The sequence below is a fragment of the Pan troglodytes genome, chromosome 13 (assembly GCF_028858775.2).
Source record: "Pan troglodytes isolate AG18354 chromosome 13, NHGRI_mPanTro3-v2.0_pri, whole genome shotgun sequence".
Classification (NCBI taxonomy): Eukaryota; Metazoa; Chordata; class Mammalia; order Primates; family Hominidae; genus Pan; species Pan troglodytes.
Window position 1 is genome coordinate 116,393,506 of NC_072411.2, and position 25,583 is coordinate 116,419,088.

A 25,583-nucleotide genomic window follows, 5' to 3' on the forward strand; every position below is an offset into this window, starting at 1 on the left:
TTTGAGATTACAATATTGAACTGCAGTCCACCCTGGGCAACAGAACAAGATCCTATCTCAAAAATAAGATTTAAAAGTAAAGTAAAATAAAATGAATTAAAAGCTCATGAAATAAATAGTAATATGTTTGGCAATGATATTTGAATAATATATAACTTATCTTTGAGGAGTTTAATTATTTGTAGTTATTCACATTTAAAGTATTAAAGGATTATAAAAATACACAAAAGTTTTAATAAATGACGTAACTCCCCATTTAATCATTGTACATGTATATTATATACTTTAATGTAACCACAGTTTGGCATAAATTTTTCCATGTTTTACATTGGTTCTACAATTGTTATTTTAATGGCTTTATAATTATTTATCTAAGATATTCATATACTCATTCTACAATTATCTATTGAACATGAACTATATTTTTTTCTAGATCACTAGAATGTACTGCTAAACAAACAAAACAAAGTTCCTTCACTTAGTGTTTACAACATTCTCATGTATACATAGTTGATGTAAAATCATTCATTTAATTTTTCTAGTATGCAGTATAACTCTTTGACAACAGAATATTATATATATTCTATTGTTCAGCCTTCAGGAATCACTGAAGAAAGGAAACAATGTCCTGGGCCTAAAATGCTTTTATTGTTCAGTAAATTGACTTTCCAAAAGAAAAAGGTATTTATATATATAACATACGTGTATATGAAACCCAGCAAGTTGAACCAAGAAACTACTTAGCTGCCTCATCAGGTTGAAGGTTCAAACTACAATCAAATTGGACCTCAGTCTTCCAAAATAGGTTAATATCCTATTTCTTTTAGAGATGCAATACAAAGACATAGGGACTTTCATAGAAAAAATTATGTTACTATATAATATTTCTTAACCTGAGCACTAGCCCTGTAATCCTAAAAGTTAGGATAATGCCCAAGTTTGAAATATTTGTTTTAAAAAATTATACAATGCCATAAGATATGTTTATATTAAGGAATACTATTGGTTTATAAAATAGTATTTTAATTATTTATTTAAATTATTAATGACCTCATTAACATTCCAGTTTTCTCCTTTTCTTTCTTTGTTTTACCATATATAAATACATTTGGAACCTCTGTGCAGAGAGATAGTAGTTCAGTCTGCTTGTCTCTCTGCATCTGTTGATAACAAGTTTACATAACAGTTGCCTCAAGCAGTTTTCTGAACCCACCACAGCCCAAGGTTTACTTCTTCCATATTAGATTATTATTGCAAATTTCACTTGTCTCCATTTTGTATTTATAAATAATGCTACATTGGTTTTTTCATAATACATTTTTCTTTAATTTATAATAAAGTTCAGAAGTAATATTAAAAGTTTCAGAACTTTGGACATTTTTGTGATACTTGATACCTATTGTTAAATTTTTCTCTTATAAATTCTCAGCAGCCTAGATGAAGCTAGATTGATCTTATGTTATTCTACTCTCTAATTTATTATTAACTTCATGTCTATATGGTTTTCTCATTATAGGATCTTAAATTTGTTGGTGGGAGGCTTAACAGAGGCAATCAGGAGTGATGACTATTCATTTTCATCTCAGCTGTACCCTTTGTCCACTTGGCTAAATTCTACTGGCATAATTAAATTCATTTGAGTCTTATGACCACAAAGCATTTTTTTGGGCTTCGGCTCAGTTAATATTTCTATATTTTTGAAACAAATTATTTTAAATCACATAGAGTCAACGTTGATTACTCTTCATTCCCTTTGTATTCATTCATTCATTCAGTTGTTTATTCAAAGACCAAATGTCTAACCTGTAGTAAGAACTATACTGGTTGCTGGAGGTGCAGTGTTACAAAAACAATCATAGCTCTCAATCTGAACTTCTTTGAGAGCTTTCTGCACATCCACCTTCAGTAGCTTCCCATCCTCAGGATCAGTACTACTACCAGTGATAACCAGAATTGCATTTTAGAGATTTCCAAACCTCTTGAGTCTTGACTTTCATTAAGATTGTCATGAAATCTCACCTGTCTTTAAAAACATTTTCTTTGAAATATTTCTTAATTTACGTTAAATGCCTTAAACTATAGCTTGACTGTCATAAATTGTAGGTAAAATGACTTTTCCCTAGGTTGTCAACTAATCTCCTTCCCACATCTCTCCATCTCCACATCCCTCAAAACTCAAACTACACAGTTTGGACTAACAACATTCTAGTTTATTCTGTCTCGAGGAAGGAGATTGGCAGATGGCCCTCCAATTTTCCTGAAATGGGAGAAAGAAGAAGGATACAGGGCATTAGAATATTCTAAGTATTGATTCTGGATTCTCTGCCTCTTCCATTGCTTTCTGTCTTGTAAGTGATTCAGACCTATCAGGGTTGGAATTAATATTCACCGCAAGACTGCTTTGGAAGGACTTGGACCAAAATAAAACTTTTAGGTAACCTTTGAGGAAGCATTACTCATCTATCAGCTTAACAAATACTTGGTTGAGCTCTGCTATGCTCCAAACACTGTAATAGACACTGCATCTGCCTCACTAGCTAACTGGATATATAGTTAAGCTGTTCTTCCGTTACCAAGTATCTTTCAGTTCTCAAATCTAAATGCAAACTTATTTCTATTACTTAAAATATTACCATATTTGGCTGGGCGCAGTGGCTCATACCTGTAATCCCAGCACTTTGGGAGGCCAAGGTGGGCAGATCATGAGGTCAGGAGATCAAGACCATCCTGGCTAACACAGTGAAACCCCGTCTCTACTAAAAATACAAAAAATTAGCCGGGTGTGGTGACAGGCATCTGTGTAGTCCCAGCTACTCAGGAGGCTGAGGCAGGAGAATGGCATTAACCCGGGAGACGGACGTTGCAGTGAGCCAAGATTGTGCCATTGCACTCCAGCTTGGGTGACAGAGCGAGACTCCATCTCAAAAAAAAAAAAAATTTTTCATATTCATTTTACCATAATGCATACTTTGTCATGGCTTTTAAGTTTCTAAGGCAATGGAAAAAGTCTAGCTAAAGGATGTTAGTTATTCAAAATTGCTTGAAGTTGTTATGTACTAGCTTATTAATGAAGCATTTAACACAGTACCTGGCTCATTAAAAGCATTTCATAAATATTGACTCACTTTCATATTATCAAACTATTGCACTTGATCATTTGACAGCAATAGAAGTTTCAAGTATTAAATGTAAAAATATTAAAACTATTTACCTACTCATTTTCACACCATAACAATGATGAAACTATTTTCTATTTTAAGTATACTTCCTCAAATTTTAATATTCAATGGGATAAAGTATACTTTAAGATTTTCTTTAATCCATAGACTCCAGACAATGAAAGAACATCAAGTCCATCCACCTGCCTGTGGCAAGAGGTGCATCCAGATTAAATTCCGATAAAAACTTACCTACTCTGTTCCCAAAATTGAAAAAAATTTCCATTCTGTGACTTCTCTCAGATCATTGAAAGCCCTTATATTTGGAAAGAATTCTTTCTAATTTCTAACATTAATATTCCTTGCCGATACTGAAACTGTTCTTTCCTTTTTTGAAATGAAATTCACTGATTCCTCACAATTCTTATAATACATGTTTACATATTTGAGGGCATTCCAAGTTCTCCATGTTCCTTTTAAGTCATAAAAAAGATTAAGCATCTCATTTATTAGATTGGGGACAAGGCTGTTGTATTACTGTGCCAGTGACAACAGTTATAGAATTTTAAAACTAATTGCATTCATTGTATTACTGGTGTGTTTAGAGAAAAACAATGAGTCCACTTGAACTGTAATACAGGATGCACTATTTTTACAGAAAGAATAGAAATCAAGGAGTAAGTGAGAAAATATGTGAGCTAGTTCAAAATGATAAGGAAAATTATAGGATAATTAAGGTATTAACATTAACATTTTAAATAACGTAGGGAGAAAATGAGAGGATAGTTTTCAAGTTGACATTAAAAAATTTGAACTGCAGCTGAAAGGGAAACTGTACATCAAATGGGAAACAGTATATTGATGTTTTATAAACATAATTGATGATTTTAATGTGGCCAATACTCATTCAATTTGTGAATGGACAAAGAAATTAAATGACCAGAATGATGAGAATGAGTGAAGACTATGAGTTGCTGGGGAGCAGAAACCCCTCTTATTCACCAGCATATCTCCAATTTCTGTCACAAAGTAGATGCTCAATAAACATTTCCTGAGAGACCAGCAGGAGGCGTGTAGACAGACCCTGGGCTCCAAACTGAACTGATGAGCCTGGGCCACTGCTACTATGCTGCAAAACTATCTCTCCCCACCTTCCATTGCCATGTCACTTGAATCCATTCACCCTTCCTTCTGTTTTCCTTCCCTTTTATCCAATTACCTTCTTCCTTGTTCCACTACTTGTTACCAAAGCAAGCCCAACTATGTTTTCTGAGAATTTTGACTAACAGACTACAATAGGCACCATTTCATTGCCATCAACTTCACCTGGTCCCTGTCATTCAACCTGCTATGCGATATTCTTCTCTCATTGTGTCCATTTTACTTCCTACCTCTTTTTGTTTTTTCTCTATTTGAGGTATAAATTATCAATGCTAACTAACTGTGAGCATAAAAGCTGAGATATGCATGTGGTATAATTTTCCCACATTCACAGTTTTTGTGTGTCACATATATCATATGCGTTATGTGATATATGTGTATATATATGCAAATTATGAGTGTACATGTTTTTGTTTTGTTACATCTTCTAATGTAGTTAAAATGAAAATGCTTGTCTGAAACGTTAACTCCAAAAATTTAGTGTAGGATTTTATATATTAAGAATATCATTTTAATAATTTTATGTCCAAAATAAAGTTATTAACAACTACTTCTTAGTTTAGAGGAATGTAATCTTATGGCTGTAATAAAACTGTAACATTTACCTTTTGTCTATGGGTTACTATATGTATTTGTATATATGTAGTGTGTGTGTGTATATATATATATGTATATATATATAGACACATTTTATTTTTGTTTATCTTATATTTTGAAGGGTCACATGATAGCATCCTGTGATGCCTGTGGGGTTACAAAGCTGTGGGACTTTCGGAAGCTGTTACCTATTGTGTCCATCGATATAGGTCCAAGTCCTGGCAATGAGGTGAATTTTGATTCATCAGGTAGGATCATTTTTGTCTAATGTTTCTGACTAAGCCAATAACATTAATATTTGTTCTGAAACTATTTTGTTTCTCCTTAAATATATGTATTTCTACGTAAATGTCTGTTCTTAATATTACATTATATTACATTACATTAAGATATATTTTATCGTTACGTATAGCATGTCATATGAAAGAATTATATTCATATATTTAAAGTCAGAAATAATAGAGGTGATAATGTGTACTAATCTAGATAGCGTAGGTTTGTTAGCAGTGCCATGCAAAATGTTCAAACCTCCATTCCTCAGAATCATCATCCAAGGTAAGCAAATTCGATTTTCTAAAGGCAAAATAGCTAAGAGTAGAGAAGAACAAAAGTTTAGCAAAAATCAACTTGAAATATTTTTAGTGTAATAATTTAATGTTAAAAATTTAATGAATTACCCCATATTGTGTAGAGTTTACAACTAATTTGAGATAAACATTTATCTTATTGTTGCAATTATGTGCTGTGCATTCTATAATGTTATTATATTTAGTTTTTATTCCACAATGATATAAGTATTATCAATTAGATAAAATATTTTATCCTTGTTGATGAGGAATAGTGTAGCAGCTGATTTTATGAACCACACAATAATTCCAGTTGTCCATTTATAAGGTTAAAAATACAGTTGCATCTGCATCTTTAATGATAGAGTTTACTAAATAATGTATATATGCTATTGAATAATATATTTTTTCTTTGCTATTGTGATACATGTTTTAAACTATTTTAAGTTTTGAGAATATTTTGAATCTTTGAGCATTATTTGTGGTAAATCAAAGTTGTGGCGATAGCAAAAACTTGATTTTAGGTGAAGAAGTAAAGAACAAATAAGAAGAAAATATTTTATTTTTTTAAGATAGTCCACGTTTATTCTTTAGTCCAGAAAGTATGAATATGCCAGGAGTAATTCTAGAGCCAGAAGATAATTGTGTGTTTCTTGGGACTGGTTTCATAATATTGCCATCACATATCTGAAATTTAGAAAATGGTAAGTTTGTCTTCTTAACAAACTTTAAGTTATGTTCCCATTACAGATTGGCATATGAACCACACTAGTAACAATGGCTTCTTTAAAAATGTTTTAGTAATATTCTTGTTAAGACATTTATGGTCTGCCAGAATTAAAAAAAGAAAACACTCTTCAAAATAAAAGTCTCAACTATGGGAATTTCATCTTATATTGCAAAAGCCTATTAAAGGGTCAATTTATAGTTTTTGACATATATAATCTACATTGACACCATAGCTCTAAAGGAACTCTACAGCTTTCACTTGATTTTCATAAACATTTCACATCCTTAAATCCCTTTTTATTATCTTGAGCTAGCATTCAAGTATTCATGTCTTTGAATTTTGAACTCTGAAATTTCAAAACTTTTGTCTGTACTTCCTAATAGTAGAAGTTAAAAGGTGCTTTGAAATATCATTACAATTAATAATAGCCATATATTTTATTGTCATTAAATATGTTGCCACTTGCTCTTTGCCATCCTTGTCATCCAGCCCAAAAGTTATTTGCATACTTAGATAAACATGATTTTAAATAAATTACAGTACCTGTCTTCTGTCATACAGGTCAGTCTGATTTTAAGGCCCTTGGTACATCAAACCTATTTTTTTCTCTCCATGACTGATATATACTTGGTGATACACTAATATTAAGAAAAGCATAAGAATCAGCAGTAGAACAGCAAGAAACATCAAAGACAACACATATGAATGAGGGACTCTAATGAAAACACTTTATCAGTCTGAAGGAATATGATTTCAACCTGACCTTCCCATCCCTTTGACCATTTATTAAAGGAACATACCATAATAAATTTTAGTTCCATGTGTGTGAGAAATTACTGTCATAAGGATTTTCTCATTGAATAATGAGAAATCTGTGCTTCTGTACAAGACAAGTCCTCAATGACTCTTCATTTAAAAGGTTGAAATATATCAAAAGTTGAAGAAACTGGGGAAAACAAACATAAAATATAATGAGAGAATGAAGAAAGAGGTGAAAGTCACAAAGTTAAGTGCTAGAAATTATGTTTATCTCAAGAGAGTAAGGAAGAGTGCAAATTAAGAGCCAAACAAAATTGAAATAAGGATGGGGCACATAGGTCTCTTCTAGTTGCATTTATTCAGGAAACAAATGATTTAAAGAGAAGTGTAACAAAATTGTATCACGAAAATATGAGAATAAAATCAAATCTAATTTAGTAATCTCAAAATACACATTCATTTGAATATACCTTTATTTATTCCCAGTGGCAAGCCAATACAAGCCTATATGATGTAATCATTTTCAAAAAAAGCAAGAATATAATTGACACTATTGGCAATAATGAACATGTATTGAGGGCTCACATTAGTTATGTCTAACCATTTTTTCTAGTCAAAACTCTGTGACAGAACTAAATTGTGCAGTTATATACACCTAGCGTGTTATTTGTCACAACTTACATAATGTGAGGCCAGGCAATGGTCTGCTGTCTCCGCTGTGCTCTTGGACTATTGAAAACACACATGTAATGTCATCATAATGTTATGTAACACATGTGGAATTATAAATAGCATCCTGTCTGAGATATTTCATATAAGGAATGTGAGTGGTTATTAGATACTTTAAGTGGCCATTACATGAAAGTTGCTAATAATATTTAATGTCTCTAGATCAGTTTAATTTAAGGGTGTCTCAAGGTTGTGAGGTGTACTGTTTAAAAAGAGTTATTTTCTTATGAAATGACAGATCTTTATAAATAAGGGATTTCTTATCACTGCAAATCCAACACAGTATAGGAATAAATTGAAAGTAGAGGTCATTAAAAGGCTGAAACTGTTATCTATAATCTTAAATTTCAAATTTTGATGTATAACAAAATTTTCTCTATTTATTAACCTCATAAGTAAATATTGTTATTGTGGATTTATAAAAGTATATATGTACTAATAAATAATACCTTATCTGTCTTAAAATAGAGATTATTCACAGAGTATCATTTTTAAAATGTAGCTTTGGCAAAAATGTTGGAAAACCAAAGGTGAAGAAAAAGAATATAGACTATATATTTCAGACCCTTAAGTTTAATCACCTGTTCAGCACCTTTTAGACTTTAGGCACATTACCTATTTCTCCTCATGGAAATAATGGAAGAGACAATTGCCTTGCAGTGTTCTAATGTGGACTCAAAGGGATAATGATATTCTATAATAAGGAACTCAGCATCTTCATCTACTGTAGGGACCAACCCCACAGGGTCGATGGGTCTCTCCCTGTGTGCGGCGACGAGAGAGCGTAGAAATAAAGACACAAGACAAAGAGATAAAAGAAAAGACGGCTGGGCCCCGGGGACCACTACCACCAATGCGCAGAGACCGGTAGTGGCCCCGAATGTCTGGCTGTGCTGTTACTTATTGGATATAAAGCAAAAGGGGCAGGGTAAAGAGTGTGAGTCATCTCCAATGATAGGTAAGGTCACGTGGGTCATGTGTCCACTGGACAGGGGGCCCTTCCCTGCCTGGCAGCCGAGGCAGAGAGGGAGAGGAGACAGAGAGAAAGACAGCTTATGCCATTATTTCTGCATATCAGAGACTTTTAGTACTTTCACTAATTGACTACTGCTATCTAGAAGGCAGAGCCAGGTGTACAGGATGGAACATGAAGGAGGACTAGGAGCTTGACCACTGAAGCACAGCATCACAGGGAGACGGTTAGGCCTCTGGATAACTGCGGGCAAGCCTGACTAGTGTCAGGCCCTCCACAAGAGGTGGAGGAGCAGTCTTCTCTAAACTCCCCCGGGGAAAGGGAGCCTCCCTTTCCCGGTCTGCTAAGTAGTGGGTGTTGTTCCCTGACACTTTTCGCTACCGCTAGACCACGGTCCGCCTGGCAATGGGCGTCTTCCCAGACGCTGGCATCACTACTAGACCAAGGAGCCCTCTGGTGGCCCTGTCCGGGCATAACAGAAGGCTCGCACTCTTGTCTTCTGGTCACTTCTCACTGTGTCCCGTCAGCTCCTATCTCTGTATGGCCTGGTTTTTCCTAGGTCATGATTATAGAGTGAGGATTATTATAATATTGGAATAAAGAATAATTGCTACAAACTAATGATATTGATATTCATATATAATCATATCTAAGATCTATATCTGGTATAACTATTCTTGTTTTATATTTTATTATACTGGAACAGCTCGTGTCCTTGGTCTCTTGCCTCGGCGCCTGGGTGGCTTGCCGCCCACAGTCTACCATGTTTTATCCTAGTGCTGAAGGGGTCTGAGAGGTCAACTCATTCCTTTTAGGGATGAGAGAAATTAAACATATTGGTGCACAAGAAAGATGCTTGAGGCTGGGTGCCACTGTAGAAGTTTTCTAGGGAAAGCATAAATATTAATAAACAAATAATAAAAGAAACAAGGATCAAAACCTCACTTTTATGTAATATTAAAAATTGCTTAGTTAATCAGTAAAGTTATATGTAATGTGATATATACATATATATTTTAAGTCAAGATATAAACATATAGGAATCACCCCCTAGAGTTTAGCTTTTCCTGTTGCTGTAAAAAATCAGCCTCTCATACATTTAAAAAGTTGTATGTGGCACAGCATTATTTACATAATGTTTTATTATCAAATACATTGCTTGTGACAAACACAGATACATATGTATAGTAGTATATATTTATATCCCAAGTATTTGTGAAGGGATAAGTGCTCCTTTCTCATTAAACAGAAAGCCTCCTGGTAATATAATGCTACACATTTTTGTGAACATTCACTACCTAAATAATATCTCTCACCTGGCCTACTCAAAATGCCATATGTTTTATCATTCAAAAATTTATTGCTATTTCAGAAAATGTTAAATGGAATTGCGTAGTGAAAGTAATAAAAATGAACCATGAGAATTTATATACATACTTTTCCACATCTCTCATTTCACCATGTTTATGTAGTTTAGCAATATTTTTCTCTCCTTTGTAAAACTAATTCCAGGAAATTTGCAAAGAAGTCACATCCTAAGTCCTAAGAAAATGCAGAAGCTGAAGTTTGAGCCAGATGGGCACTTTCCAGTAGAAAGCTTATCAGTATCAGATCATTAAAATGAGCAAAGTTTCCCAACATTATGTTCTCCACAATCAGAACCACAATAGAAATCCCAAAATGGGATGAAAATATGACTCCATTCAAAATGCAAAAAGTATCAGACCCCCCCCCCATTTTTTCATAACCTAACAAGATAACTCTAAAACCCTTGGTTCATATTTGATTCATCAGTTTCTTCTAGAAAAAATCTACAGTTCATCGTTTTTTATTTAATAGGAAATTCGCAGTTAATTCCCTCTGATAGAAGCAGTATAGTGTAATGGAGAGAACATTTATTTAGAAGTTAGAAGCCCAAGTTTTGAATTTTCTCTCCACTACTTACTAGCAAAATGATCCTGACAAAATTTCCAAATATTTCTGAGCCTCAGATTTTTTTGTATTTAAAATGATAAAAATCTATAGGGACTTCCACTTCCAGACAAGATGTTGTAACAAAGACCAACCAGATTTATTCCTAACCTAAAACGATTGAAAGAAACAAAAATGTATGTACATATATGAAACAAGGGCTTTCAGACATGTAATATTTGGCAATAAAAAACTGTAATACCTGAGAGAGAGAAAGTAAACAAGGTGAGCCCTATGACTGCCCCAGAATATAGCCTGGAGAAAGTTTCTAGGTTTCAACTCAGGGATGAAGGGACTTTTGGCTAATTCCCAGAGTTGAAGAGCCAGTGGGTAGTCCAGGAAGGCCAAGGCAGCTTGAGTTTGCAGGGAAGGGTACAGGAGAGGTATGAGCCACACACAGAGAACTGGAGATCTGCAGAGTCCCCTCCAGTCTTCAGCTGGCTAAGAGTGAATACATGAAAGCCTAAGGCCAGAAAAAAATCTATCTTAAGCATTAGAAGGAAAATCCCAGGAGCTCACACAGGCCTCGAAATAATTTGTGTTCCCACCAACAACAATGGGAAAACCTTACAATTCAAAAAGACAGCAGGTTGGCAAACTACTGCCCATGGGCCAGCTTGGCCTCTTTTCATATATGGAGCTTTATTGGAACACAACCTCGCTCATTTATTTACATATTCTCTAAGGCTGTTTTCAAACTACAACAGCAAGGTTGAGCATTTGCAGCAGAGATATATGGCCTGCAAAGTCTAAAAAATTTACTTTTTTTTTTTTTAAAGACGGGGTCCTATCATGTTGCCCAGTCTGGTCTGGAACTCCTGGGTGCAAGCAATCTTCCTGCCTCAGCCTCCTGAGAAGCTAGGAAGACAGACACGTGACACCATGCCTGGGGGTAGCCTAAAATATTTACTATCTTGCTCTTTACATAAAAATAAAATTGCTGAGTTAGAGTGCTCAGAAGAATATCGCCTCCATAGTGAAGCAACATTAACTCACACCTCTGGATCTTGTCCTACACTAAAGTCTTTTGAACCATCGTGTTGGGTCATGTATTCACCTATTTAATTCTCACCCCAACTCAGTGAGATTGTTACTCTTGCCTCTGTTTTATAGTTGAGAAAACTAAGAGACAAAGACATTAACAGGCCCACTGTCACCTAGCTGATTAAATGTGGAGTTGAAATTCAAATCCAGAGTCTAAATCCAGAGACTAAAATCTGTAAGTTTATGTTATTCTGACTCTTATTCTAATAATAGTATTTGGCTTTATATTGATACATGGCATCTGTTAGGAGAAATGATTCATTTGCTATGAATATTGAAATAGTCCCATTAATGACACTTGTGATAGTTGACTCAAAGCTAAGACATGGAATAATCCTGTTATTGACATTAGTTTTCAATTAGTTGCCTCTGGAAGAAAACACTAAAAGAGAATCTCCCTAGTATTATCTTCCAGGTTTCTGATAGGTCTTATGTGCAAGAGGCATTCTCATTACATCCGTTTTCCTCCTGGGAGCTAGAACTCCAACCTTACACTGCAGTGTAAATTCCTATTCAAGGAATTAGGGCTGAATTTAGTTCTCACCACAACTCAAAATGAAATTGTTATTCTTGCTTCTGTTTTATAGTTGAGAAAACTGAGAGACAAAGACAGCCAGCACCTCCAGAGCACTTTTTTGTCTTTTATTTAAGGCCTGGTCTGCTTAAAAATAAATATTAAAAACTGAAATAGGAAAAGAAGAAAGTGGACTGGGCCAGGCATGGTGGCTCACACCTGTAATCCGAGTACTTTGGGAGGCTGAGGAGAGAGGATCTCTTGGCCAGGAGTTTAAGACTAGCCTGGACAACATAACAAGATTTGGTTTCTACAATTTTTTTTTAAAAATAGGCAGATATGGTAGGACAACAGTAGTCCCAGCTACTCAGGAGGCTGAGGTGGGAGGATCCCTGAGCCCAGGTTGCAGCAAGAGGATGCCTGAGCCCAGGTTGCAGTCAACTATAATCCTGCCCCTGTACTCTAACCTGGGTGAGTGAATGAGACCTTGTCTCTAAAAAACAAACAAACAAAAAATAATTTAAGAAGAAACAGAAAGCAGGCCAACTTGTTTTATCTCTAAAGCATAAGGCAGAGCCAAACTAAGATGCTCTTCTGAAGAACAAGCCCATTCTACCACATCTGGACACAGAACTGTAAGAGGAGAGGATAAAATACAAGAGAGAAAAGGTGACCAGGTGGTCCTTCTGAATTATTTTACAATCCCATTATTTCATTCCCTGTTGAGTGACCCTATTGTATATGCAAATCCATTTTGTTCTTAAGTAGAATTTGGGCCTCACTGATTCTGGAGAAAGGAACTGGAGAAACTGAAGGATGTCAGACTATGTGGCTCTTTGGATACACAAGTCTATGACTAATACCTGGAATGAGGTATGCTATGCTCCAGGAATCATGCTTCCTTTTTCAATCACCGCAGCACATGAGTTGGGTTTCCTTCCTCCCATTTTAAAGTTTTAAGAGATTTAATTACATGTGTATATTAATAAATACACATGTTCTTACAGTTCTGTAAAAGAATTGCATTTCATTAAAATGTAATTTTAATGTAATGTAAATTAGGAACTGTACAGTAAAAAAAACTGCTATGCTTTATCTGGAAATTTAACTATTTTTCTCTTTCATTTTGTCTTCTTATCCCCTAGGCTAGAAGCAATTTTATTTATCTGCCAGCAAGTATGGAAAATAACATATTAATAATAATGGGGACACCTTGAAAACTTTAACTAAAAACAACCAAAAATATATTAATTTAGGGATAATAGTCATAGTTGTGCAGTTTTATAACCATAAACCTGTTCTGATTTGTATAATGTCCATTCTGATTGGTTGGTGATCATGTCATATCAGTTATTAAATATTTAGACTATCCTAATGATGACTCATAAATTATGATAACTAAAATGCATTTCAATTGCATGATTTATGATAGATTAATATAAATTAAAGTTATTGACTTCTACAAAATATAATTTATTCAGGAAACGAAGTCTTGTTCCTTTCTGATATCAGGCTTGAAAGATTGTATACTTAATCTAATGATAACATCATTGCACAAATTATGAATCCTCCCTTTTGTAATTGTCTTCAGAACTTTAAGCACAATGTTTTAAGGTTCCCCAATACCCACAAATCTTTTCTCTGAGTCTAGACTGAATTTTCAGAAACATCGAGAAATTATTCATGTCTCCATCAGAAAAGGACATTTGAATCAGGAACAAACGAGGGTCTAAACAGTAAAATTGTTGTTCATCAGTGATTTGTAATATGAAATTGAGTAGGACACTTAACCTCTCTTGACCTCAACTTTATCATGAATAAAATAAAGGTTTTGATTAGGCGACATTATCAATTAGGTTTACAGCCTAAGTTTTAAACAATTTAATTTTTTCCTATGTTTAGAATAATTAGAACATGATATCCTGAGTCAAACATAATATTCTAAAATAAAATTTAAATGCTCCTCTATGCTATTTAAAACTTGAAAATAAAACATCAAAATGTAAGTAAAACATTCCACTTTTCCTCGATCCAAAACAGAAATAAAATTTGATATAAAAATATTATTTAAAAATTGAGCCCCAAACATAAATGGCAGCTATATTGCTCAGCAAGACTAAATTGTTATTCTCACATACCTCACAACACGGTCTCTGTAGCAACAGGAATTTTGAACAAAAAAATGCATAAATTCCAACATTTTAATAAATTAAATTAATGACTGGATCAAAGTCTTCTTACAGGACTATATAAGAACCTGACTCATTCTGATTAAATCAGAGCCGAAAAATAACTTTACAAATTGCAGCATTATGCAGGTGCAGTCAAAGGAGTGTCATTGGTTAATTCCTTAATTTGGGGTAGTATTTTTAAAATAGGTATATTTATAATTTTTGTTTAGCGCTCTGATACAGTTACATAAATGTATAATTGTAATAATATAATTGGAACGCTATAGGTATAGACAATCAAAAGGTGCTTGGAAATATTTTCCTACTTAAATACCTCCTTGGAAATTGTTTACAAAGCAACTATATAACGATGCACACAGTTATAGAAAAACAATTTTAATCTAGCACATGCCCAAATAATGATGAATTCTAAATTAGTGTAATCATATTTAGTGAAGATATATGTATATAAACAATGTGCTAATGCCAAATTATTTTTCAACACATTTAAGAAATTCAAAAGATTTGTATCTATGTGGCAAGTATGAGAAATTAGTTGCGTGACTATACACATCTTAATATCATCTAGGCAAGAAACTACTCCAGTGCATATAATTAGCTATGCTGGTATGTTTGCAGATATAATAAAAATTACATGTATAGGCTGGCATAGGTCATTTTGAAACATGAAAAGATGACATTCTTCATACACACTTTAATCAATAGAAATAAATTTATACAAAGAAAGAAGAGATAGTTAGACCTTTTACTTTTTTCCTAAGGAGCAGTTATTACATGTAAGAGGAATGTGTTATTTAGATCTAATAGCATATACTAGTCATTAGATTGAAAATCAATAGTTAAAATTTGCAGTGCACACATACTGCATGACCCAAAGTCAAGTAGCTCAAGAATTTGTCGTCTTTTTAATAGACTGTGTATACAAAATTGAATAGATAATCATCTTTAGTCTGCCAAGCTGATACTTTTTAATAGGATAATCCTTTAAGGGAAGCTGTAGTTCAACAGATGTGCAAATCAACCCAGAACAAATAGCACACTACTCTTGGAGATACAGCCTGCACAGTTGGCACTTGTGATAACTTGTAGTTATATTTATCTAAAATTGAATTTCAAACTATATTCAAATATGATTTACTCAAATCTGATTGAGCTCAGAAGTATATTTTCTCACTTGTTCTATAAGAGAAGTGTAAATAAAAATTGTTTAAAGTCATCTTCATGTAACATCTCCTACCATGCACTCTATCACCAATAGAAAAAATAATTGAAAGGAATAAATAGCATATTGTTATTATGAAAATCAATACTCTGTAAATATTTTGAAATAATGATAAGCATCTTTGAATAATAGACATACATTTCAGACCATGTCTTCTATCCAAAAATGTTATCATTCCCTCTCTTATATATCTGTTGGTCTAACAGTGAGAATTATGTTAATTCGGTTGACAAATATTTAATGTAAGCCTACTATATGCCAGGCACTGTTCTAAATTCTAGGATTCAGTGTTAAAGAGATAGAAAATACTCTATTTACAAAGCAAATTGAAACAATAGACATGAATTTGCAGGTAATGACTAGGAGTATTGCAAACAAACTGTTCCACATGTTATATGCTACATGTGTCATCTGAGTACTGTTTGTAAAGAATAGCATGTATTTGAAGGTGGAGAAAAAAGATGGGCATTCCTATAATATTAGCTATATAACCACCTAATTCTCTTCTAATGGACTCAATTAAATTAATGGACTCAGTAATTAGTGTAAGTTTTGATTATTACTGCTTTTTTTGTTTTATCCTTTATGCCTTTCATAATATTTGATTTTTTTCTTGTATTTATACTACTTTAGGTACCATTTTTCCTTATCCAAATTTGGTTGTAACAGTGGATCCTTCTGCTACTTGTGCTTATTTTCCTTCTACTTCTTTTGCTGTTCTTACTCCCCCTTAGCTCCTTTCTCTGTAATCATTTTTATCATCCTTTTTTTTCTTTTTCATCAGGTACAAATAACTGAATTAATCATACTTCTCAGTATGTGATAAACTTATTAATCTCCTTTTATGTGCCGTTCCTACTTTCATTCTTTTCCATTCTCCATGAAAGTTTTTAAATGTCTTTAATATGTTCTCTGAGATCTGCAGATATCCTTGAAGAATGTATATATAGAGAAAATTATTCTGTGTATGTACGTATGTAAGTTTCTAAAAACTATGTTTTGCTATGCATTCCATTCAATTTCTTGCTTTTTCATTTTACAGCATGTTCTTACATTTTACCCACATTAATATATGCCTATCAATTTAATCAATTCTGTCTACTTGATAGTATTTCATATTATTCATCTTACTATTTTATTTATCCATTGCTGTAATGATGGATGCATAATTTTCCTATAAGCCCCTTGCTACCTAAAGGCATTCTGCACTAAACATTTTTCTCAAACAGAAGTTTACTGATTTCATCTAGAATGTCTTTTATTAAATTGAAATATTTAGATTATATTGAGTCAATTGTTCAGCTCCCACTTATAAGTGAGAACATGAAGTGTTTGGTTTTCTGTTCCTGCATTAGTTTGCTGAAGATAATGGCTTCCAGCTCCATCCATGTTTCTGCAAAGAACATGATCTTGTTCCTTTTTATGGCTGCATAGTATTCCATGGTAGAGATGTACAACATTTTCTTTATCCAGTCTATTATTGATGGGCAATTAGATTGATTTCATGTTTTTGCTATTGTGAATAGTGCTGCAATGCATATATGTATATATGTATCTTTGTAATAGAATGATTTATATTCCTTTGGATATATACCCAGTAATAGGATTGCTGAATCAAATGGTGTTTCAGGTTCTGGATCTCTGAGAAACTGCCACATCATCTTCCACAATGGTTGAACTTATTTACATTCCCACCAACAGTGTAAAAGCATTCTTATTTCTACACAACCTCACCACCATCTGTTGTTTCTTGACATTTTAATAATTGCCATTCTAACTGGCATGAGATGGTATGTCATTGTGGTTTTGATTTGCCTTTCTCTAATGATCAGTGATGTTGAGCTTTTTCTCGTTTGTTGGTGGCATGACTGTCTTTTTTGGGAAGTGTCTGTTGGACAGTGAGAGCACATGGACACAGGGAGGGGAATAACACACACTGGGGCCTGTAGAGGGGTGGGGTTGATGGGTAGAGAGAGCATTAGGAAAAATAGCTAACCCACACTGGGCTTAATACCTAGGTGATGGGTTGATAGGTACAGCAAACCACCATGGCACACTTTTACCTGTGTAACAAACCTGCACATTATGCACATGTACTCCAGAACTTAAAATAAAAATAACTTAAAAAATAAATTTAAAAAATTTTTTAAAAATTAAAGAGTCAAAACTATTTTGTTTGTCTTTGTATTTTTTTGGAGGAGGGATTGCTGAAGAATATCAACCCTGCTGTTAGGTCACAAAAATATTCTTCTCTTCTAGCATCTTTCTCTTTTAGCTTTACGTTGGTACCTTTTACATTTTAGGTCTTTAATCCGAGGTGCAAGGGAGTGTTATCAGTCCATTTTTCCTGCAATAACAAAGAAACCCAGGATCTTCCTGACTTATAGAAGCATTTGTTTCTCGTTCCCTTATCAGAAAGCTTCAGGACAGTTCAAGGCTGACTTGCTTTCCTGGGCTCAGCCTAATGCCATGAGTCTGATTTCAGATCCCAGGACCTTTTGGTGGGACATGTCCTCATAGAAGGAGCAGGTCAAATGAAAAACCAAACTTGTGCAATCACATTTAAATCTTTTTTGAGATGTCACAAATTTTAAGTCTGTTTAACATTCCATTGACCATAAGAAGGTCATAGCAAGTTATAAACCAAATACAAAACCACTGAGATGGGGACATATATCCTATTACTACAGATATCAAAGACAAGTTTCGTGGTAATAGGTGGAGATTTTTAACCCTATTACAGGGAAGAAGTAAGTACTGGGAACAATAATGACTATAGAGGGAGATTCAACTTTATTTCTCTTTCTAATAAGTCAGTTTTCTTAACACCACCACCTCTACTATTGAAACTTGTCTCATTGATTTGTGATGCCACTTTTATTAGAGATCAACTTCAAACCAATAGACACATCATTTTCTGAATTTTCCTTTCTAATATGCTGGTAACATTGCCTGTTTCTGATCTAGCACAATACTGTTTTTGTTGCCGTGATGTTCTAGTATTGTCTGCTTAATATCTAAATGAAGCCACACTCTTTGTACTTCTTTTTAAAAAGTATCCATTGAGTTTTCTATTTCTTGAGACTTTTGGAGTTATCCCTTTTAAAATTTCAAACTGTGTTTCAATCTGTTAGAGAACATGATCTGCATTAAGTTCATCTTCTATGCAAATATAGACAATTTGTTCACTGCCCCTTGTTTAGGCAAAAAATGCATTTCTGTGCAGCAATTGGTCGATTCAAAAAATTTATAGAACTTTCAATTTAGCTTATTAACTAGTTATTCAAATAATTTATACAATTTATTTTTTGACTGCTTGAGATCTCAGTTTCTGACATGCATATATTAAAATCCTTAACCACAAATGGTAACTAATTTATCCATATAAATCTGTCAGTTTTCACTGTATGTATTTTGAGGCTATGTTTCCAGATACATATATATGCATAATCATTATACATTCTTGATCTTTTTTCCCTTTGTCAAATATAACATCTCTTTCATGTGATTTTGCCTTAAGTTCTATTTTATCTCACATTAAAGTTGGCAAACCTTTTTATGTCATATTTTCCAAGTAATCTTTTCCATACCTTTACTTTCCATACCTTTTTATGGCAATTTGTTTTTATTTATTTTTGTTTTTCTCCCCAATCTGATATTTATATTTTTGAGATGGTTAATTTACTCATAATAGTTGCATTGTTTCCTACATCAGTATGCTTGCTTAGAAAAATTTTTGTGTTGGTCAGTATTCTCCAGATAAACAGAACCAATATGTGTGTGTATATATAAGAATGTATGTGTATGTATATATGTGTGTGTGTGTGTCTGTGTATATGTGTGTGTGTATATATATATACACATACATATATACATATATATACACATACATGTATACATATATATACACATACATATATACATATATATACACATACATATATACATATATATATAGAGAGAGAGAGAGAGAGAGAGGAAAAGATTTATTTTAAGGAATTAGCTTATGTGATTGCGGGGGCTGGCAATTGTGAATTCACAGGTTAGGCAAACAGTCTAGAGGCTCAGAAAAACTTGATATTGCAGCTCGAGTCCACAGGTAGTATAGAAGCAGAATTCCTTCTTTCTTGAGGGCCTTAGTCTTTCTTTATTAACGCTTTCAACTGATTGGATGAAATCATTGGATTGGATGAGGCCCACTCACATTATGGAGGGTAATCTGCTTTACCCAAAGTCTGTGAGTTCAAGTACTAATCACGTCTTTAAAAAAAATACCTGTACAGCATTGTCTACACTAGTGTTTGACCAAATACCGGGTACCATATGTACAATGGCCTATCCAAATTGACATATAAAATTAACCATCACAATGCTACATTGTGATTGTCTTGACCTTGTCTTTCCCTTGATGATCTTATTTCTTTCAGGAAATATTTACTATGCCCTATTCTAGACAGTAAAAATAGAGCAATGAAAAAATATATCTGCGCTCATAGAACTTACATTCTACTTGAGAAAGAAGGTTCAGTGAATGGGAGGTGGATGATAAATAGCTACCGAAATTAATGCCAACATATTTGCCAAGTGGTGATAAGTCTTATGAAAAATTAAGACAAGTTAAGAGAACAAAGAGTGATGAAGTGGAATATTACTTTAGAAAGGATGTTCTGAGATTACTTCTCTATGAAGTGATACACATGAGCAGACACCTGGATGAACTGAGGGAATCAGTCAAATGGTTATCAGCAGGAAGAGCATTCCAGAAAAAAAACAGCAGTGCAAAAGATTTAAATCTAAATTATGCTTTTTGTGAGTGAGATTGGATGAGGAAAACTACGAGAGATGGATCAAAGTGTTAGCCAAGGGCAGATTATGGATGGTCTTGACTGTGGCACCAACGCTGGTCTTTATTCTAAAAAGAAGAAATAATTATAAGTTAGCTCAATTTTTTAAATGCATGTACATTTGATGGGGTATAGGTAAATTAAAATCTTGCCAAGAGACCAGCACATGCAACTTAAAAGAGAGCTAATATATTTGATCTCAAATAAAAGAACAACCAATGAATTTGTTTGCTATTAATTATGGATGATCAATCCACAGCAAATCATTCCTATTTATGTCTAAAGACATGGTGGGACTTAAATCAGAGACTTAACAGTATAAAATGGTGTAGAAATTTAAATGCTCCGGACACTGCTAGGAGACAGCAATTGATAATATCATGTAATGAAAAATTTTGTAAACTACTCTTATATTCTTGTATAAGGGCTATTAGATGTTCTGCTGAGGAGGAGATAGTTCATGAGTTTGCTACTTTCTAGTTCCACATCAATGGATAATTTCTCCCTCTTTACTGTATGGAAATTTATAATATGTAGACATTTGATGTTGATAACATTTAGAAGTGTTTAATTTTTAGTATTATCAGCCTGACAGACATATGTTTTATTAAATTAGTTTGAGAATCTCTTTGAAGATATTTGCATCTGCATAAGTTTGCAGGAAAAAAAAGTTTGCATTTTAGGGGAAAAACTATTATATCAGTGAGAATTTTGGAGTATTTTGCTTATTCTTTCTGGAACTTTGAAGTAATGTGAAATAGTGTTTAGAAACCTCATCTCAACATAGGGGGCTTCTTAGTAATAATACACTGTATCTGCATACCCGTTTATAGGTTTTAATCCAATTCATTCCACCAGCATATCTTCTAATGCTTAGTCCTGTTGTCTTCTCATGATCAAAAATGACCCCTTTTAAAAATGCTTTGCATCACCATCCATTTTTTTTTTTTTTTTTTTTGCCAAAATTGACATCCAGTTTGTTTTAAGACAGTTTCATTAGGTCATATGTCTAGATTTGTTACCTCCATTCTTCCTCTGCCTGGGCCTAAACTGTTCTATAATTTTTCTCTGTCCCCACTGCCCCCCAATCCCTTGAAATCATGGTCAACAATTAAACTTTGCTACTTATAAGAAAGACTTGACCTGGCTTTGGGACAGCCAACTGAGCATAAAGTGGTGAATATGCTGTTGAGAGTAGTGCTTATAACCCCATCATATGTCAGTCAACCAGATTAGCATACTGCTCCACTATTTTCATTAATGAAGGCAGAATTTGTGTTAAGAAAGCCATATTTGCTACAATTCAAAGTCAATTAGCTTTCTCGTGAAAAAATGAGTTTTTCATTTAGGTGCTTAATGTTAAAATAAAGAGAGCATTATTCATATTAATTATAAAATAATTCAAAAAGACATCTCTAGACACCAATCAGGAAAAGATAATCACTGAAGATTATCTGAAAATAAATTAAATGTTTAAGCATTAAGTCTTGTTCAAATATAATATCTCAAATCCATGCAGTGGCATACCATGTGACTATTAAAATGTCATAAATGTGCATGTAATGAAATATAAAGATAGATTTTCATAGTACATAGTGAAAACAAAGGCAGTGGAAAAATGGGATATAGGATGTAACTTCACAATAATCATCTAGATAGAGAGGTATATAGACAGGATGCTGTGCTGCTCATTCTCCATTGGTCCCATTCCTCCACTCATCCATTCTATGTTCTTCTCTGCCTTCCTCTATTCCCTGGGAGGCTGACTTGCCTATTGACTTGTGTTTGGAATTGACCAGTGGGAGGCACTTACAGGAGAGTGAAGGGCAGGAAGAGAGGGAGATTGGAGCATCTACTCCCTCCACGCCCCCGGGCTCGGGTGCACTTGCACAGTGCTTACTCTCCAGCTACAGCTCCCATTAGGCTGACTTACTCCTGAGACTAGTTCGCAGCCAGGCTCCTGTTAGGCCATTTTCTCTCCTCATGCCTAGTGTCAGTAACAACTCTTCACTGCTTCTAATTTACATATGTATTTCCTTAATGTATTCCTCTATCTTTACCCCTTGGTAAATATTTAGTCCCTTCATTAATAAGTCTCTTTAAAACTTCCCTCTGAGTGTGGGCTGTTTGTTTCCTGCCGGGGCCCTGACCAACACAGTTGCTCATAAAAGGCCTGGCATGCTAACCACTACAATGTGCGTAGGCATTCTCTGTGAAGTGTTTTGCCTTTTGTTCTAAATTTTCTAAAGTGAATATATAACGAGTTTTCAATGTTAAGAAAATCAAGTAAAAATGTTTCTGTACATGAAAGAGAAAAAATGAAAATAAATAATGCTAGTATGAAACCAAGAAGAGCTGGTATCTTTTTAACTTGTTTTAATTGGCCATATTGGTCCTAAGGACCTCCCACATCTAACAGTAAGTCTTACCCATCTCCTCCCAAATGAGTTAGAAAGAGAGGAGGAGAAGGGTAGTTGAAGAAGATTCAGCTGAAGCCAAGTGAAAGTTAGCATTTATACCTAATGGAAGTTAATAAAGCTTAATTCCTTGGACTTCACATATGTCTGGAAGGAAGAGATTTTCCACTCTACTGTCAGGGTTAAAACACTTACATAGCATAATTCTAACTCTGGCTCTGTCCCTCCTTCCTCTCTCCCACTATGAAAGTGGTATCTATCTTGGTAACCGGTGTCATTGAATAGCCTCTACTTGTGCCGCTGTCCTTGGAAAAACTTGTCATCTAGTCACACAGGTTCTTCCATCTATTACTGCCAGCAGACAGCACCAGCAGTGGAGGCCTGAGTTACCACAATGCTGCCAATAATTAGGTGGGCATGGTTCATTCACTGTGGGGAGTGTTAGGATGCCCATGAGCCAACAAATTTGTGTTATGTGTTTAGCTCGGCCTTATCACATTATAGCTGCATTCTGTTCTCCCTATAAATCCTGTGCCTTTTCCTGGGGGTGGTTCCAAACTGGAGAAGGAAAGGAAAGGATACTTTACTGATGTTCTCAAACCACAGTAACATTTAGATCCCTTCTATATGCCCACAGGAGGCAATATTTTTTTAAATGTGTATTTTTGTTATTCTAAATGTCTTATAATTACTGCAGTCATTTTTGAAAAGAATATGAAACACATGTAAAAGAAAAATCATGAAATCATAAAAGAGTTAATTGTATACTTTTTATGAAACTATAAAATCACTATATAATATATATTTGATAATATAATGTTTTCAATCTAATTATATACTTTTTTTTTTCATTTTAGTTATGTACAGGGACAGTAGAGCAATTAGGAACCAAGGTCTCCAGAGTGACACTGACTGGTTTTGAATCTAGATTCTACCACTTATTCGTTCTCTAACCTTGGGCAAATTCCTTAATTTTTCTTTTCTTTTTCTTTTTTTCTGTTTTCTTTTCTTTTTTCTTTTTCTCTTTTTTTTTTTTTTTTTGAGATAGAGTCTTGCTCTGTCACCCAGGCTAAAGTGCAGTGGTGCCATCTGAGCTCACTGCAACTCCGTCTCCCGAGGTCAAAGGATTTTCCCACCTCAGCCTTCCGAATAGCTGGGATTACAGGCATGCACCACCACACCCAGCTAATTTTTGTATTTTTTTGTAGAGATGGAAATTCACCATATTGGCCAGGCTGATCTCAAACTCCTGACCTCAAGTGATCTGTCTGCCTCAGCCTCCCAAAGTACTGGAATTACAGGTGTGAGCCACTGCGCCTAGACAGTTCCTTAATTTTTCTATGCTTAAGTTTCCACCTCTGTAAAATGAGAATAACAAAATAGTGCATGTTGTTTTTTGTGAGCCTCAATGATATATTCATATAAACATGGTGAATAAGGCATAAGTCTCTGCCCTTATTGTTTACACAGAGAAGCAGAAAATTAACTACCTCTTTCTTTCTGTCTCTGTCTCACACATGACACGCACACACACACACGCACACACACACACATTCATAAATGGTATAAGCAAAATAAAGCCATGTTAAGTATACAGAGTGAAAGAGTGGATAGTCATATTTTAGATAAGATGTGCAGGAAAGGCCTCTGAGAAAAAGCAACTTTCCTAACTGAGGAAGCAAGTCATGCGCAGGTCTTGGCAAGAACATTTCAGGCTGAAAGTTCCAGGAGGCTGACCATTAGTTTAAAAAGTGTTGCAGAGGTCCACGTGATTAGAGTGGAATGAATAAGGAAATTAAGATAACGCTGAATGGATTACCTGAGAGCAAAGGGGAACAAAACCCCCAGGTAGGTTCCAGACTCAGTATCTGAGAACTTCCAAAGGATGTGGTACTATTTTACTTAATGGTGGGAAACTGTGACAAGGCAGCCTGAGCAAGTGTTGTTACTTCAAACGCAGCTATCTCACCAGCAGGATTTTGTGTATGGAATACTACAATTAAACATTGAATTAAATATTTTATGTTGTTTCCAAAACTAAGTCATTATGGTTGTGTATGATATATCCGTGTTTTCTATTAATGGTTTCCAGAAACACCATCTTTCTTTTGTAGGTTAGAACATTATCATATGAAATAAGATGCCCAGAAAAGAACTTGTTATATCACGTAACTCATAATTTGATAATCCTTGAGTATTCATAATTAAATTGAAAAAGTCATTATTTCTTGGACTATAATAGTATCTGAGATGTAAATTAATGTATTTATTTGTTACTAACCAATATAATTTAATTTTGTACCACTTTAACTCCCCATTTTGTGTTAAAAAAGAACACAATCATAATTTGACTCATTTATTCAAAGGAAGTAAATTGAAATTCAAAGTGTTGCGCTTAAAAGTGAGTTGGTTAGTGTTTATTTTAACTTTCTTTTGAGCACTTCTGTCCCCAAAGCCGGTCAGTACTTTGCATTTTCGTCATTTTTCTTTTGCTGAGATAATGAGGGTGGGGACTCTTTACAACGGCAGGCAATTGCTTTGAGCTCCGAGCACTTTGAAGAGATTAGCCCCATTGATATTCTCTCCAACATTTTTGGAGAGAAATGCTGCCTTCCCTTGAGTGTAAGACTAACGGCTATTGAATAGAAACTGCTTTTGTCTAGCAGAGAGTATGGTAATACATATTCTCTTCTTAGAGACATATAT

General features: G+C 34.2%; 1 protein-coding gene across 7 annotated transcripts in view; it reads left to right on the forward strand.

Moving 5' to 3' along the window:
• The window catches only part of SPAG16 (sperm associated antigen 16), a 1,140,172-nt gene that overhangs the window by 867,876 nt on the left and 246,713 nt on the right, over window positions 1–25,583 (forward strand). For 6 of the 7 annotated variants that reach the window (XM_001148592.5, XM_054679316.2, XM_016950433.4 and 3 more), the window contains one exon: window positions 5,038–5,164. In XM_001148592.5, coding sequence (XP_001148592.1) covers window positions 5,038–5,164 — 127 coding nt within the window. Of the gene's footprint in view, window positions 1–5,037; window positions 5,165–6,773; window positions 8,161–25,583 lie in introns of those variants that run through there. The other variant, XM_016950432.4, reaches the window with a different exon arrangement.